Consider the following 17,337-nt stretch of genomic DNA (forward strand, 5'->3'; position numbering starts at 1 on the left):
CAGCAGATGGTGACTGCAGCCATGAAATTAAAAGATGCTTGCTCCTTGGAAGAAAAGTTACGACCAAACTAGACAGCATATTAACAAGCAGAGACATTACTTTGCCAACAAAAGTCTGTCTAGTCAAAGCTGTTGTTTTTCCAGTAGTCATGTATGGATGTGAGTGTTAGTGGCTCAGTCATGTCTGACTTTTAGTGACCCCATGTACTGTAGCCTGCCAGGCTCCTCTGTCCATGGAATTTTCCAGGCAAGAATACTGGAGTAAGTTGCCATGTGAGAGTTGGACTATAAAGAAAGCTGAGTGCCAAAGAATTGATGCTTTTGAACTGCGGTGTTGGAGCAGACTCTTGAGAGTCCCTTGGACAGCAAGGAGATCCAACCAGTCCATCCTAAAGGAAATCAGTCCTGAAGTATTCACTGGAAGGACTGATGCTGAAGCTGAAACTCCAATACTTTGGCCACCTGATGCGAAGAGCTGATTCATTTGAAAAGACCCTGATGCTGGGCAAGACTGAAGGTGGGAGGAGAAGGGGATGACAGAGGATGATGAGATGGTTGGATGTTATCACCGACTCAATGGACATGAGTTTGAGTAAGCTCCAGGAGTTGGTGATGGACAGGGAAGCTTGGCATGCTGCAGTCCATGGGGTCACAAAGAGTCAGACATGACTAAGCGACTGAACTGAACTGAATTCCCTCCCTTCCACCTTCCCCCAGCTCATCTTAAAGGAAATTCTGACCCAGGTTGGTGTGGCCAAGAATACAGGGCTCCCTTTCCCCTCAGCTCCCTATCAAACCTTATAGTATCTCACCATGAGGGACAGGCTGCCAGCATTTTTTATCCCCTCCAGCTCCAAGCTGAAGAGGCTACATTTCTGGTGAGTGTGGCAAAGAAGTAGGGGGTTCCCTTCCCCCATGCAATCCCTACTCATAGGATGGAGGCTCTGTCCCTGGTGTGATGGTCCAAGGATGCCAGGGCCCCTGTTGACCTTATCCTAACTTGCCTGTAGAGCAGAGATCCAGTGCTGGGAGAAACAAGCCAAGAAGACCAGAAGCTACAGCAGCTAGTACCCAAAGTAGTAGCTGAGAGACTTTGCTCAGGGAGAGACAGCCCATAGAAAAAAAGAGACGCGATTCTCTCCAAAGGAACTGACTTTATTTGAAACTTAGTACAGGAAAGCTCAAGCCTAAGTGCACTGTCAAAAAAAAAAAAAGCTTCTTAAGAACCACAAGGCCACTTAATTCACAAGAGAGAACCAGGGAAAGAGAAAGCTAAAAAGAGCCCTCCTGGGGTCAGAACAGACCGCAAAGGCCAGTCTTAAAACCTATCCCTGCCCAAATTTAGCAGAATCAGACTGCTGAGCAGTATATGCCCTGAAGTGAAGTGAAAGTTGCTCAGTTGTGTCCGACTCTTTGCGACCGCATGGACTATACAGTCCGTGGAATTCTCCAGGCCAGAATACTGGAGTGGGTAGCCTTTCCCTTCTCCAGGGGATCTTCCCAACCCAGGGATCGAAGCCAGGTCTCTCCAATTGCAGGCGGATTCTTTACCAGCTGAGCCACCAGGGAAGCCCAATATATTCCCTGGGCGTTGTCAAAAACAATAGAGCAATCAGCCAGTAATCAGTGGAGGCTAACTGGCAGTGTGAATTATCAAATGAATCAGACAGCTTACCAGAGAAATAAAGAAAATGACAAAGAGAACCTGCTATAACCCTTGTCATCCCAAGGTGACAAGAGCTGAAACAGAAAGGCAGAGTTCAAGGTCATGCCCTCCAAGGGGCAGAACCAAAGCTTTCATGCTTAGGGAAAACTAACTAAAATAGCCAAGTCAAGTCACAAAACAGTGAACAACAACAAAAACAACCCCTGGGAGAGAGCGGGGAGAAAGAATCAGTATTCAGAGTTGCTATAATACCTAAAATGTCCAGTTTTCAACAAAAATTGTGAGACAGGTAAAGAAAAAGTGTGACCTACACATAGGAAAAAAAGAAAAAAAAAAAAAGAGCAGGCAACAGAACCTGCCTGTGAGAGGGACTAAATGTCAGATTTAACAGGCTTCAAGGTAGCTATTATAAATATGTTCAAAGAAGTAAATGAAGTATGCTTAAAGAAATCAAGAAGGTATGATGATGTCTCATCAAATAGAGACTATCAAAAAAGGGATGGAAATTTTTTTTTAGATAACCAGTTGAAATTCTGGAGTTGAAATGTGCATTAACCAAAAGGAAAAATTTATTGTAGGGGCTCAAAAGTTGATTTGAACTGGCAGGAAAATAGAATTAGCAAATTTGAAGATAAATGTATAGAGCTTATGGAATCAAAAGAACAGAGAGACAATGAAATGAAGAAAAGTGAACACAGCCTCAGAGAAATAGAGACACTTTTAAACACACCAACATACATGTAATAGTGGTACCAGAGGAGAGGAGAAAGAGAGAGGAGAAAGAAAAAACATCTGAAGAAAACTTAAAGACTTACCCAATTTGCTGGAAAATGTAAGTCTATATCTCCACAAAACTCAACAAATCCCAAGTAGGATAAACACAAAGAGATCTATACCTAGATATATCACAGTTAAAGTGCTGAAAGATAAAGAGAAAATCTTGGAAAACAGCAAGAAAGAAAAAAAAAAGATTTATCACATGCAAGAGGGTTACAATATGATAAACAGCTAGATCTAATTGCAAGAACTAAAATGATAAAACCCTAGAGGAAAACATGGGCATAAATCTTCATGACCTTAGAATATACAACAGTTTCTTAGATAAGAAACCTAAGTACAAGCAACAAGAGGAAAACTACATAAATTGGAGTTCATAAAAATTAAAACATTTTGTGCTTATAGAAAATGAAAAGAATTCACTGAATGGCAGAAAATATTAGTGAATCATTTCTCTGATAAGGGTCTAATATCCAGAAGACATAAACAACTTTTACAACTCAACAACAGGAAGACAGACATCCCAATTTAAAATGGACAAAGGACTTGAATAGACATTTCCCCAGAAAAAGATATACAAATGGACAGTAAGCCCAAAGCCATCAGAAAAATGCAAATAAAAACTACGAGATATCATTTCACAGCTACTAGGATGAATAAGAGTATAATAACAATAAAAAAAAGACAATAACAAATGTTGACAAGGATGCAAAGAAACCGAAACCCTCATGCACAGCTGGTGCTAATGTTCAATGGTGCAGCCACCATGGAAAAGAGTTTGGCAGTTCCTCAAAAAGTTTACAGAGTTACCATATAATGCAGGCTTCCCAGGTGGTGCTAGTGGTAAAGAATTCCTGCCTATTCAGGAGACGCAGGTTCAATCCCTGAGTCGGGAAGATCCCCTGGAGGAGGACATGGCAACCCACTCTAGTATTCTTGCTTGGAGAATCCCATGGACAGAGGATCCTGGTGGGTTACAGTCCATGGGGTTGCAAAGAGTCGGATACAACTGAGCGACTTAGCATGCACGTACACACGCACCATATGATGCAGCAATTCTACACCCAGATATATACCCAAGAGAACAGAAGACAGACATTCACATAAAAACTTGCACACAATAGTTCACAGCAGCATTATGTATAATAATCTAACGTGGAACAGGACTTCCCTGATGGCGCAGTGGATAGGAGTCCATCTGCCATGCGGGGGACACAGGTTCAATTCCTGGTCCAGGAGGATTCCACATGCCATGAAGCTACTAAGCCCACGTGTCACAACTACTGAGCCTGCACTCCACAACAAGGGAAGCCACTGCAATGAGAAGACCATGCGCTGCAACAAAGAGTAGCCCCCGCTCACCACAACTAGAGAAAGCCCACGCAAAGCAACAATGACCCAGCACAGCCAAAACTAAATAAATAAATATTTCTAAAATTAAAGAGGGAACAACTCAAATATCCACCAACTGTTGAATATATAACCAGTTATATAACTATCAGTTATAGTTATATAAATGTGGTATCCCCATGCAATATCATTAAGTCATAAAATAAGAATAAAGTCTGACATAGGCTAAAGCCTGGGTGACTCTTGAGAACATGCTAAGGAAAAGAAGCCAGCTGCATAAAGGCCACATATTATATGGTTCTGTGAGTATGAAATGTTCAGAAGAGGCAAATCCATAGAAACAGACGAGATCAATTGTTGCCAGGGGCTGTAGGGATGGGGGGACGGGCAGTGACACAACCTTGTAAATATACTGAAAATCACTGCATTGTACATTTTAAAATGATGAATTTTATGGTATATGTTATATCTCAATTAAAAAGTTGAGCGTTAATATGCATAAGAATGTAATTTAATCTAAAAATACACTAGGCATAAGAAGTCAAACATAAACACTACTTTGTGGTTCCATTTATATGAAATCCTAGAAAAAGCCAAACTATAGTGACAGAAAGTAGATAGAACACTGCCTGGAGGAGAGAATCACTAGAAGGGGGCATTTTAGGTTGAAGAAATTTTATATATCCTGATTGAGGTGACTGTTATGTAATTGTATTCAATTACTAGGCTCCATCAAGGCCATATATTTTAAGTTTTTAAAATATTTAGTTTATTTATTTATTTGGTTGTGCCAGGTCTTAGTTGTAGCCTGTGGGATCTGGTTCCCCGAACAGGGATTGAACCCAGGCCCCCTGTATTGGGAACTCAGAATCTTAGCCACTAGACCACCAGGGAAGTCTCTGTATACGTAAAATAGGTGGAGTTTATTGAATGTAATTATAATCAATTTTACAATTATAATTATAATGTATTTATATATTAATTGTAATATTAATTTTAAACAACAAAAATTTGATATCAGATTAGGGAGTTACCTCTTGTAATAAGAAACATCTAACATCTGTATTAGAGGAGCAAACGGCAACCCACTCCAGTATTACTGCCTGGAGAAGCCCATGGACAGAGGAGCCTGGTAGGCTACGGTCCCTAGGGTCACAAACACAGACTTTACTATATGTCACTTTGTGATGTAAACAGAATCCATTTAAGATCCCAAATTTGTATTCGATGAAACTAAAGTTTAGAAAAGTTATGCCACCCACCCAAGTTCACATATAAAAACATTTAACTCTCAACATGCCTACATAGTAAGTACTATACCCTCTTTTGCAGATGAGAAAACTGAGGAAGAAGTAACTGATTAAGTGACAACAGGATTCACTCTCTAGTAGTTTGATTCCAGAACCTGAATTTTTGTTCTGCTTTTATTTTTTAATTAAAGGAAAGCAAAATGACACAGGTCTAGTAATATACATCTGCAGGCTGAATATGACCTTGCACCACCTGTTTTCAGCTTCCAGTGAAGAATCAGATAGACAGGGGCGTCCTAGGCCTAACACTTATCACATGTGTGGTCTCAAGGGTTTTACCCACGCTTTCCGCCCCACCTTCCCAGGTGTGAAAAGATGATATTGGTGACATTGGTTTCACAAGGCTTGTGTCAAAGTCAGAAAAGATCACCCGGCCTCCAAAATCAAGCACTTGGGAGGCACTCAGTTTCCCCCTTCAATTTAACCACTGCCTATCTAGACAGTGTATTAAAAAGCAGAGACATCACTTTGCTGACAAAGGTCCATCTAGTCAAAGCTATGGTTTTTCCAGTAGTCATGTATGGATGTGAGAGTTGGACTATAAAGAAAGTTGAGTACCGAAGAATTGATGCTTTTGAACTGTGGTGTTGGAGAAGACCCTTGAGAGTCCCTTGGACTGCAAGGAGATCCAACAAGTCCATCCTAAAGGAGATCAGTCCTGAATATTCATTGGAAGGACTGATGCTAAAGCTGAAACTCCAATACTTTGGCCACCTGACTCATTGGAAAAGACCCTGATGCTGGGCAAGATGGAGGACAAGAGGAGAAGGGGGCAACAAAGGATGAGACAGTTAGACAGCATCACCACCTCAATGGAAATGCATCTGAGCAAACTCTGGGAGACAGTGGAGGACAGAGAAGCCTGGCATGCGAAGAGTTGGACACAACTTAGTGACTGAACAAGAAGAAACCTGGCCCTAAGGTACTCAACACGTGTTGGAATAATATAACCAAAGCTTCTGCAGTTAATAGGAGTATACCTCATCTCTCCACAGTTCTGGAAAGTGAATTCACAGGAGCAGAAAGAGAAGGGAACTTGCAGCCCCCACACTTCTAATTACAGTGTTCTATCACTTCACAAATGAATCGCTGACAAATTGTGATAAGTCTCATGAAAGAAGAAGGACACCATGAGGGAGGCATATGAACAGTGTATATTTTAGATTAGAGGTTCAGGGAGAGGCTCTGTGTGGAAGAGAATAAAATATTGGACCAATACAAAGGAAGCAATACTCCTTTGTCCTCCCACTGGTCAGGCCACATATAGAAAATGGTATTCTATTTTGGGTGCTGCGTTTTTAACAGGAACACAGTCAACCCTGAGCTCAGGCAGAAAAGTGCATCCCAGCTGACGAAGGGTGTGGAGGCCATTCCAGAAATACTCAATTCTCTCTTTTAACAAATATTTATTGAATGCAAAACACCTCTTGGTACTGGAGAGGTTGACAAGTAAAGACACTAACATTTACAGCTTTCAAGATATTTTACCATCTAGTAGGAAAAGCAAGATGAGCCCATAAATAAGTATCATACACATTTGCTCTAAGACATAAGAGCTGCAGATGTAGCATGTATAGCAGAAGCATACCAGGAAACACTTCATAAAAGGGTGGTATTTGAACTAATCCTGGAAATGGAAAGGAGTCTTCTTTTTTCTTTTTTTTGGCTAGATTACCATCCACAGGGTCTCAAAGAGTCGGACACAACTGAAGTGACTTCATGCACACACGCAATTTCTAATACATGAAGAAGTGCCACAAGAAAATCAGTATGAAGTTTCTTGGATTTAAAAAAGAGATCAGTACTTAAATCTTAATAAATTATTCACTGTGTTCTGACGTCTATTTCTGAACATTTCCTCCCTTCTCAGTTTGTGCTGCAGAGCTGAGTTAGTTGAAATGGGACTGTTCATCTGTGTTCTTCAAATGTTACTCTCTTGTGTTACTCTGGGCGAATTACCAACTGGCCTCTCCTGTGACCTTCACATCACAAAGAGATGAGAGCTGGTTTAAGATTTAGTCTAGAGGCTTTCCTGGTGGTCCAGTGGTTAACACTCCGTGCTTCCAATGCAGGCGGCACAGGTTTGATCCCTGGTTGGGGAACTAAGATCCCACGTGCTGCGCTACCAAAAAATAAAATAAGACTTAGTCTGGGTAGATCCAAAGCTAGAGTAGGCATTAGAAAAACTTTAACAATGCAGTGAGCTAGAGGCAATGATTCTAAAGTTCCTTCCAACTCCACAGTTCAGTGAGCTGCTTTTTTTTTTTCTGTTAAACGTTTATAGTTTCTACTTCTAGAAGGACGATCAGAGATAAAGTACATAACAGTGCCTGGGACAGGCTTCCCTGGTGGTCCAATGGTTAAGAATCCCCTTGCAATGCAGGGGACAGGAGTTTGATCCCTGGTCCCGGAAAATCCTACATGCTGTGGAGCAACTAAGCTTGTGTGCCGCAAGTACTGGGCTTGCATGCTCTAGAGCCTGTGCTCTGCAACAGGACAAGCCACCGCGATGAGAAGCCCATGTACCACAACTAGAGAAAAGCCCTCGTGTAGCAGCAAAGATCCAGCACAGCCAAAAATAATTAATTAAAAACACAAGTGCCTGGCACAGGGAATTTCCTGATGGTCCAATGGTTAGGACTCACTGCTTTCACTGCAGGAGCCCAGGTTTGACCCCTAGGCAGGGAACTACCATCCCGCAAGCTGCGGGGCACAGCCAAAAAAATGAAAAAAAGTACAACACTGACGTCTCCAACTATATAAAAAAAGTGTCTAGCACAGAATAGTTGTTCAGTCTCCATTAGTTGAGTACGAATCTATGGAACAGACTGAGAAATCCCAATCCAATCTCCAAGGAAGTACCAACCTCAGCCACTAGAGGGCAATCTCACTCACACGTCTCGAAATGAGACTCAAGATACCGGTGAGGTGGCAGGCACCCCTCCGGATACACCAGCCTTTCCCATGCCGGGAAACTCACTCCTACTCAGGAAACCTGGCTCCACGCTGAACTCCATGGTGTTTTCTCTGAGTCACTATATTCTCCAGTAGTTGCAAAATTAGCTGGCAAAAGTCCCTGAAAGGCTTTTTACTGCTTACTGAGTAACATCCAAACTCCTTGCCGGTATCAGAGGCCTTTCTCAATGTGGCCCCAACCTACCTCTCCAGCCTAAACTCCCCTTAACCCTTCACACTGCAGACACACTGGGCAACTCGTGCTCCTGTCTCCGTGCCATGGTTCACCCTGCTCCTTCTTCTTGAAGCCTTTGCTCTATCCTGACCTTCTGAAACTCTGCTTCTTTTTCAGTGATGCAATGCTACCTGCTCCATTATCCCCTCCTCACTTCTCTAGGGCAGCAGTCCTCAACCTCTTTGGGACCAGGGACCAGTTCCATAGAAGACAGTTCTTTCACGGACCAAGGGTAGGGAATGGTTTCGTGATAATTCTCATAAGGAATATGCAACCTAGATCCCTTGCATGCAGAGGTCACAGTAGGGTTCACACTCCCATGAGAATCTAATGTTACCACTGGTGTGACAGGAGGTGGAGCTCAGGCAATAACGTGAACGATGGGGAGCGGCTGTAAATACAAATGAAGCTTTGCTCCTCGCTAGCCTGCCACTTACTCCTGCTGTGCAACCTGATTCCTAACAGTTGGGGGAGATCCTTAGAGTGATCTTGCCCACCCCTGAGCTTACCCTACATATTACATCCATCCATTCTGGGTTACATTGATTTCTGTTTGTGCATCTTCAGTGGAAGAGAAACTCTGGAAGTAGAAACGCCAGTGGGGTAAAGTGCCCAGGATAACACAACAAGTGGCCTAAATGGGATTCTAATCCAGGCAACCTGACTCCAGAGAGCTCTTGCTCTTAACCACTAATTCACACTATCCAGTAATCTTTTATCAGCCCTAGTTCCTAGCTCAGAGCTTTGCACACAGTACCAGTCAATAGCTTATCAAATGAATAACACCACCAACAAAAAAACCATTGATCTAATTAGCACGTCTTGAATCTTCACTGACTTGTGGGTTACTGGGAACCAGAAACTCTCAGTGTCATTAATCTGAATTAGAATGCCTGACTGCAGATCTAATTATGAGCAATTTCAGAATCATAATTATTGTTCCATTTTGTCTCTTGACCTTTAATGCATACAAGGACCTACTCCCAGCTTCCAAGGAAGACAAAAACAAAGTGATTTCTTACTGAAGCCTAGGAGATGTGTTTTGTGAAGCTCCCAGCTCACATCTTCACTGTGAAGTGAAGGAGATGGACTGGATGGTCTCTGAGGGCCCTCTCCTCAGTTTTAACAGTCTGGGAGACAGAATGCAGTTAAAAAGAACCTCTGCCTGTGTGTCAGAAGATACATGTTGGGTCTCAGTGCCCCAACTCTCAGATTTTCCATTCTGTAAAACTTGATTCACCTATTCCAACATTTTTGAGTGTCTGCGTTTGACTGCAGGGATGGGGGTGGGTGGGGGCTACAGCAATGAACAAGACAGACATGGCCCCCTGCTCATCCAGCTCAGAAAAGCAGATGACACCTATACTGTGGGGTTGTTCTAATGAAGAAACTGAAGTGGACCAAATGGTGTATTAACTATAAAGTCTAGCGCAGAAGCAAAAGATGATCTCGACAGGGTTCCAATTTTTCTCAAACCCAAGGACAACAAAAATGTTAGCTATCCTGCTGTTTTTGAGTAAAGCCTGAGAGTGTATTTTCACTAAACCCAGTCCACGCAGCTCTCACCTCTTCCCTATGCCTCCATGTAAAGGTAGGCTGGGATTATCTGTCCTCAGATACAGGCACTGCCAGCTTGCTGAAGTCCGGTCCCTAGCCCACTTTGACAGGTCTCCATCCGAAAACCATCAGGCAGGGACTCAAGACGCCTGGGCTTTCCAGCAATCAAGTCACCTTGCCCAGTCATCTTCAGTTTCCACATCTGTGAAAGAGGCCACACATGTGAGGAAGCCACCTCCCACAGCTACTATGAAATAAGCATCGTATCACTCAGCATCGGGCCTGGCTCCAGGAGGTTCCACCTCGAGCCCTGGGCCACTCCTCGGGCTGAGTTGGGGCAGCGGGGCCACGAGGCCCGGTCTGGGTCCCGGCTCCAGCACTCATTTGCTAGGTGGCTCTGGGTGAGGTCACCGGGCCGCCCTACCGGTCAGCATTCGGTGGGGGGAGGGTGGGAGGGTCTGGACAGTCTCGAGACAGCCCCGGGGAGCTTCTACGTTGACTGGAGCAGACGAGGCCGACAGGTGCCAGGGACCACAGCCCTAGCGGCGCGAAACCGGCGCGCGCGCACGGCGGGGGGTCACGTGACGCCGCGGGGGCGGGCGGGGGCGGGGCCTGGCGCGCGCGACTCCGCGGGTGAGAGGGCGGGCGGGAAGGGGCGGGGCCTCGGGCGGGGCCGCCGGGGGGAGGCGGGCGGGCGGGAGGGGAGGAGTGGAGATGGCGGCGGCGGCTGCGGCTCAGGGGGGCGGGGGCGGGGAGCCCCGGGGAACTGATGGGGTCGGCCCGGGGGTCCCGGGGGAAGTGGAGATAGTAAAGGGGCAGCCGTTCGACGTGGGCCCGCGCTACACGCAGCTGCAGTACATCGGCGAGGGCGCGTACGGCATGGTCAGGTGAGGGGCGTTCTGGGGGAGGGGGCGTCTCTGGGGAGGGGGTGGGGAGGGGTGCTGAGAGCTCTCTGGGCCTTGCGGACTCTGAGCATCCTGAAGAAGCTGGGGCTTCAGGAGGCTGTGGAGCGTCCCGGGCAGAGGGCCTTTGAGTGCTTTCTGGGGGAGGGGGTCACTGCGTAAGGTCTCAGGAAAGGAGGTGTGGGAGCTTTGAACCGACTATTCAGTAATGAAGGGTAGGGTATCTGAGTGTATGTGGGGGACCTCTGGGGACCTTGGGGACACCATAGACACGGGGTGAGGAGAAGAGAATCAGTCTTCTTGGGGAGGTGATATCCTTAGTGAAGAAGGAGAGAGGGTCCCCTCGCTGGGGAGAGGATGCCGTGGATCACCCCCCAGTGAAGCTTGCCAAGGAGTTTGGGAAAAAAGAGCAAAGCTCAGGGCTGGGCGGGGTGGGGTGGGGCTTTGGGCCTGGGGCCAGGGACCCAGTGAGCCATGAGGAGTCCAGGAACACCTTCCTGCAACTTTTAGGAGGGGTCTGCGAGTTCTCCTATCCGCACTGGGTGCTCTGGGCCTTTGTTCATCTGGACATAGCTCTGCTGCCCAGGAACCTCCCCCTGACACCCGCCCCGGCCATGCCTCTCCCTTCTCTCCGGTCCCTCCTCCGACTCCCTCATTCTCACTGTATTTGCCTCATTGTCCAGTCCTCCACATCTCCCACCCCCTGGGCCTGTCTTGGCTTGAGGGAGCCCATCGTGGGAAGGGGAGGATGAGGGGTCAGGGCAGCTCGACTGGAAAGGGTTGAGGAGAGGGGAAGTCAGTGAGCGGTCAGTCTCTTCCTCTGTTTGTGAAGTCACCGAAAGGCTGCCTGGCTGGTCCCCAGCTTTCTCCCTGGAGATCCCAGGCCTTCACAGCAGGAAGGAACCAGCATTGTTTATGACTGGCCAGAGCCCTCTCCTGCTCCCTCCCCGCCCTGCCAAGGCCTGGGTGGGGCCACCAGGCCTGGACACCAACATCTCTCTGGCCCTCTCAGCTCAGCTTACGACCACGTGCGCAAGACTCGAGTGGCCATCAAGAAAATCAGCCCCTTTGAGCATCAGACCTACTGCCAGCGCACATTGCGAGAGATTCAGATTCTGCTGCGCTTCCGCCATGAGAACGTCATCGGCATCCGAGACATTCTGCGGGCACCCACCCTGGAAGCCATGAGGGATGTGTATCCTTCACCTGGGCCAGATGGCTGGCCAGGCCCAGCCTCAGAGCCGGGCTGGGAGAATGGGGGCTTGTTTTTTCTTCCCTTCTTCCCAACCTCCCTCCAAAACAAACCCAGTAAAGGAAACTTTCCAGTGGTCAAGAGGCCACAGCGTAAGAGGGCAGGGAGGCCTCAGATGAATCCTGGCCTGCTGCGGCCAGGCAGTGTGGCCTTGGGCAAGTCTGTTCTCTAGATGCTGGCTTCGTAGGGGGCTGGGCAAGATAGGCTCTGTGGACGCTTTGTCCTCTGACATCGACAGTTCTGTGAGGAGATCCAGCCTCTGCCCACAGTCAGCTCTTTTGTTTAACAGATGGCAATTCTTGTTTCTCTGGGTCCTCAGACTGGCAGGAAGGCACGCAGGAAGAACACTGCCCTGTTTTGAGGGCCTACTGTGAGTCTGGTGCAGCTCAAGCCGAGTGCTTTGACGTTTTCTATTCTAGCTCCCAACTGCTCTAGGAGATGGGTCTCAGCAGCTCCATTTCAAAGATGAGGAAACTGAGACCCAGAAAGCTGAAATAAAATCAAGTGCTTCTGTGGCTGCCTCCTCCCCTCCCCCAGACGAGAACCTGTCACCTCTCTGGGACTTCCTGCTCAGAGTCCCACCCCAGTCACCTGTGGACTTGTACCTTGCCCAGGGAGGAACAGACCTGCCTTTGTGGCCCTCCCCCAACCCCCATGGCTTTCCTAGTTTGTGGTCCACTTCCTGCCTGGCTCTGTTAGGAGCTTATAACACCCATCACCTCTGCCCCACCCACCCCCGCCAGTCCCAGTCCTCCACCCAAGAGTGGTGATCTGTATTGCACTATCTGCAGCCCCCACCACAAACTGTGGGCAGGAAACTTCCACACTCACCCCCAGCTTGTCGTGTGACCTTAACCAAGTCACTGCAGCATGCCGGGCCTCTTCATCTTTAAAATAGCAGGGTTGGTCCAGGTGTTCTCAGAAGGCCCTTTTGAGGCTGACTCTGAAAGTCAGCCATAACTGAGTCTTCCAGAAACAAGCCACATGACGTTTATTTATTTATGTTTAATTCTTTTTTTATCTTAGAGTATAAAAGGACATTTACTCCTCTGTCTTCGGGTGTAGGGCCAAGCCCCCAGAGTAGGAGCGTGCTGCTGGGAAGTTTCTCCTCATTCGTCTTGCACAAACCATCCCCATAAGGCAGGCATTTATTTTTAAGCAAACATTTATTGCCTGCCAGATGGTGTTCATACATAATCTCATTTAACCTTCTCAACAGCCATGTGGTTCAGGCTTTTATAACAGCAATACTAGTTCACGTTTGCTGAGCATTTACAACGTGCCAGGCACCAAGCTGGCTGCACTGCCTGGGTCATCTCTCAACTAATCTTTACCACCACTCTCTAAAGAACAGGTTTTTTTTCCCCTTACTTTACAGATGAGGAAGAGAGGCGCAGACAGGGCTTGAGTTCCTAAAGCAAATGAATGAGCAGTGCAGGGGTGATTGACACTGGCAGGTGAACTCTAGAGTTACTTCTCTTAGCTGGGATGGTCTCCTGCTTCCCATAGTTTACTATCCCCATTTTCTCAATAGAGAGACGGAGGCCACAGAACTGAGATTCTTTGCTCAGGGTCACCAGCTGAGATTCAGTAGAGGCCTTGAGCTCCCCTGCTAAGTGTGGGCCTTGCCCAGTTCATGATATGAGCTGGCAGATCTGTTGAGTCCCAGGGGCATCAGCTGGAGGGATGTGAAACCTGGTCAGCAGAGTCTGTTCTTCTTAACCAATTGCCTCCCACTGCCCCCACCTGGGGGGCCTTTGGCACCCACCTCAGCTACATCGTGCAGGACCTGATGGAGACAGACCTGTACAAATTGCTCAAGAGCCAGCAGCTGAGCAACGACCATGTCTGCTACTTCCTGTACCAGATCCTGCGGGGCCTGAAGTATATCCACTCTGCCAACGTGCTCCACCGGGATTTAAAGCCCTCCAACCTGCTCATCAACACCACCTGCGACCTTAAGGTCTGAGGGTTGCGTGCCTGTCTCCTTCTGCCCCTGGGGTCTCAGGCTTCAGGTTGACCAGTGGTCCCCTTCCCGCCATGGGTAGGAGAGACATGACAATATGATTAGCTGGGCCCAGGAGGCCTTGAGCACTGAGTTCAGCAGCCTGGTTTGCATTCTAGATCTGTGATTTTGGTCTTGCCCGGATTGCTGATCCCGAGCACGACCACACTGGCTTCCTGACGGAATACGTGGCCACACGCTGGTACCGGGCCCCAGAGATCATGCTTAACTCCAAGGTAGGGGGCCCACCCACCCCTGAAGGGAAGAGACCGGATCCCAGAAAGCCCTGGAGCCACCTCTGAGTCCAGCACTGACCCTCATGATGCAGGAAGTCTCCCCGCTGGGCCTTGTCACATTATTCTGGTCCTTGGGCTATGGAAAGAAACTGAGGATTCACTCCCCAGGTCTCTGCCCTCTGCCTCCCTGGCTGGTGTTGACCCTAGGGTCAGGGGTGCTGGCTTGGCCCAGGAACCCACCACTTTCTCCTCCTCCCCAGGGCTACACCAAGTCCATCGACATCTGGTCTGTGGGCTGCATTCTGGCTGAGATGCTCTCCAACCGGCCCATCTTCCCTGGCAAGCACTACCTGGACCAGCTCAACCACATTCTGGGTAGGGGGGATTGGCCAGCTAAGTGGGAGGGAAACTCGCTTACTAGAGGTGAGATTTCTTTAGGGTCAGAGTTCCCAGGTGGCTCAGAAGGTAAAGAGTCTGCCTGCAGTGCAGGAGACTAGGGATTCATCCCTGGGCCAGGAAGATTCTCTGGAGAAGGAAATGACAGCCCACTCCAGTGTTCTTGCCTGGAAAATCCCATGGATGGAGGAGCCTGGCAGGCTATATATAGTCCATGGGATCGCAAAGAGTTGGACACAACTGAGCGACTTCACTTCATTTCAGGGTCAGTGAGTCTGCAGGAGTCAGGTCAGGGGGACCACCATGTGTGGTCCAGGAGCCCCTACAGCATTCACAGTGTTTCACTGAGTTACAGATACTGTCCCCATTTGATAGATGGGAAATGCAAGGCTCCATACGCCCCACACTTAGGAAGTGCTCGGGCTAGGATTTGAACCTGGGGCTGCCCGATCCAGACCCCCTGCTCTCCACCCCCATGGTATTGGCTGGGAGATAATGGTTGGCCTGGAGCAGGTTGGTGGAGGGCTCTTATTCTTGGCTCCTTCTGTTCTCAGAAGGGAGTGATTGCTCACCAAGTCACCTGCCTTACCCACAGGTATTCTGGGCTCCCCATCCCAGGAGGACCTGAATTGTATCATCAACATGAAGGCCCGAAACTACCTACAGTCTCTGCCCTCCAAGACCAAGGTGGCCTGGGCCAAGCTTTTTCCTAAGTCGGACCCCAAAGGTGAGAGAGACTTGGGGACTTGTGAATAAAAACTGGGTGTAGAGGAAGGTACAAGAGCTCAGCGGCTGTCTGGGACACAGAGGCTTCTGGACCAACAGGCCTCTGAACGCAGAGAAGCCAAGCAGTGCTTCTGAGAGCTTCTCTGACCTTCCCTTTGACCTCTGACCCCTGCACTTCCTAGCTCTTGACCTGCTGGACCGGATGTTGACCTTTAACCCCAACAAACGGATCACAGTGGAAGAAGCACTGGCTCACCCCTACCTGGAGCAGTACTATGACCCAACGGATGAGGTGGGCCAGCTACTAGTGGCAGGGCTGACAGGTGGATGGGGGTCTTCCCTCGGTCCCTGCCCTGAGCCACCCCACTTCTTTGCCACCTCAGCCAGTGGCCGAGGAACCTTTCACCTTCGACATGGAGCTGGATGATCTACCCAAGGAACGACTGAAGGAGCTCATCTTCCAGGAGACAGCCCGCTTCCAGCCTGGGGTGCTGGAGGCCTCCTAACCTGGCTGGCTGCCTCTGCTCCTGGGGCCTGGTGAGTGCCTCCCCCAACCCCGCACAGATGCACCCTGAGACCAGAGTGCCCAACACGCCTCCATGCTGTCACAAGCCTGCTCACATCCACGAGCCACATGTTTGGTGGCAACAGAAGGGCTAGAGCCTGCCTCGGCCACAGACCTGCAGTCCCCAGCCTCACATGTCTCCCCCATGTCAACACCTTGCAGACTCCAGCCCAAGGTCACGAAGGGCCCCCCTCACCCACCTGAGGAAACGGAGCCAGGATTTGGCTCCCCCAGGGCAGGCAGAGAGGCAGGGGGAGCAGTGATTGCTTTGGGAGGAGCCAGCAGCACCCAGCCTGACCCACATGCCACGCTTTTTTGCACCTGGTGTCCAGGTCAGCAGTTCACATACCTGCAGGAACCTGGCTGGGGCTACACCCACACTGCTGTCCGGCCCTCCTTTTGTTTCCTGTCTGTCTTTGGCCAGCTGTAACCTGATAACAGCAAGGCAGACACACCCGGGTTCAAAGCCCAGCTCTGCTACTTAATAAGGGCTGTGGGATATTGTGCAAGACGTCTCACCTTGCTGCGCCTCAGTCTCCTGGAGACAGCCTGATAATGAGAGCAAACTCCTGCAAGTCGTTTGCCTGTATCAATTCACTTAGTCCTGATAGCAGTACCTTGAAATGGGTATTAATATCACCCGCACTGACAGATAAGGAAAGCCAGCTGCATGCCACTCAGCCGCAAGGTGATAGAAGGGAAGTGAGGGTCAGGGCTCTGGCAGGTCAGCCGCGGGTGCTAATGGTTCCTTTCCTGCCTGCCTTTTTGTCTAGGCCCTGCCTCCTGCCTGCCCCTCCCCTGCTGGACTGTTAGAAAATGGACCGTGTGCCTAGCCCAGACCCCTCCGACAGCCCAGGTCGGGGGTGGAGGGCGGGCCTGGCCACCTCCCTTCGCTTCGCTCAGGCGTCCTGCCTCAGGCAGGCCAACGCGCCCTTCCTTTCCTCCTCCCACCACACCCCCCACCCAGGACCTGAGGGGCTCAGGTGGCCCCAAAGCAAATTCCCCTCTGCTGCTCGGCCTATGTCTGCCCGGCTCTCCCAGTGTCTGGTAGTTCTGGAATCCAAGGGCTCTGGTTGCCCCGGACCGGCTGAGGGGCGGTGGGGGAGGGGCGAGGAGGACACGAGTTGGGACTCAGGGTTAGCCCTGCCCCTCTCGCCTCGTTAAAACCCCACCCTGTTTTCCCTGAAGGAACATTCCTAAGGCTCAAGGGCTAGTACCCCTGAGGAGCGGGGGCCCAGGTCTCAACCCCTCCCCTACAAAGCTGCCACATCTAACGTCCCTGCTGCTTCCGTGTGCGGGTGAGCAGAGGTGGAGTTGGGGGCATGTGGCATGCCCAGGGCCCCCGCCCACCCCTGTGCCTGTGTCTAATATATAAATATAGAGATGTGTCTATGGATGGCCTGGC

At 49.1% G+C, this 17,337-nt stretch overlaps 1 protein-coding gene across 1 annotated transcript; it reads left to right on the plus strand.

Moving 5' to 3' along the window:
* Positions 1 to 10,545: 10,545 nt before the first annotated feature.
* Positions 10,546 to 17,328, plus strand: MAPK3 (mitogen-activated protein kinase 3). Its single transcript, XM_043455447.1, has 9 exons — positions 10,546 to 10,737; positions 11,765 to 11,947; positions 13,778 to 13,967; positions 14,129 to 14,245; positions 14,506 to 14,620; positions 15,237 to 15,368; positions 15,550 to 15,659; positions 15,751 to 15,904; positions 16,706 to 17,328. The coding sequence occupies exons 1-8, from the start codon at positions 10,565 to 10,567 to the stop codon at positions 15,871 to 15,873; spliced, it is 1,143 nt and encodes a 380-aa protein (XP_043311382.1). The 5' UTR covers positions 10,546 to 10,564; the 3' UTR covers positions 15,874 to 15,904; positions 16,706 to 17,328.
* The last annotated feature ends 9 nt before the right edge of the window (positions 17,329 to 17,337 follow it).

This window comes from Cervus canadensis, chromosome 32, assembly GCF_019320065.1.
Source record: "Cervus canadensis isolate Bull #8, Minnesota chromosome 32, ASM1932006v1, whole genome shotgun sequence".
NCBI classification, from domain to species: domain Eukaryota; kingdom Metazoa; phylum Chordata; class Mammalia; order Artiodactyla; family Cervidae; genus Cervus; species Cervus canadensis.

Coding starts and splice junctions, on each gene's coding strand:
- MAPK3 (XM_043455447.1), top strand. CDS start 10,565: ATGGCGGCGGCGGCTGCGGCTCAGGGGGGCGGGGGCGGGGAGCCCCGG. Junction 11,948..13,777: donor CTGGAAGCCATGAGGGATGT/GTATCCTTCACC, acceptor CACCCACCTCAG/CTACATCGTGCAGGACCTGA. Junction 14,246..14,505: donor AGATCATGCTTAACTCCAAG/GTAGGGGGCCCA, acceptor CCTCCTCCCCAG/GGCTACACCAAGTCCATCGA.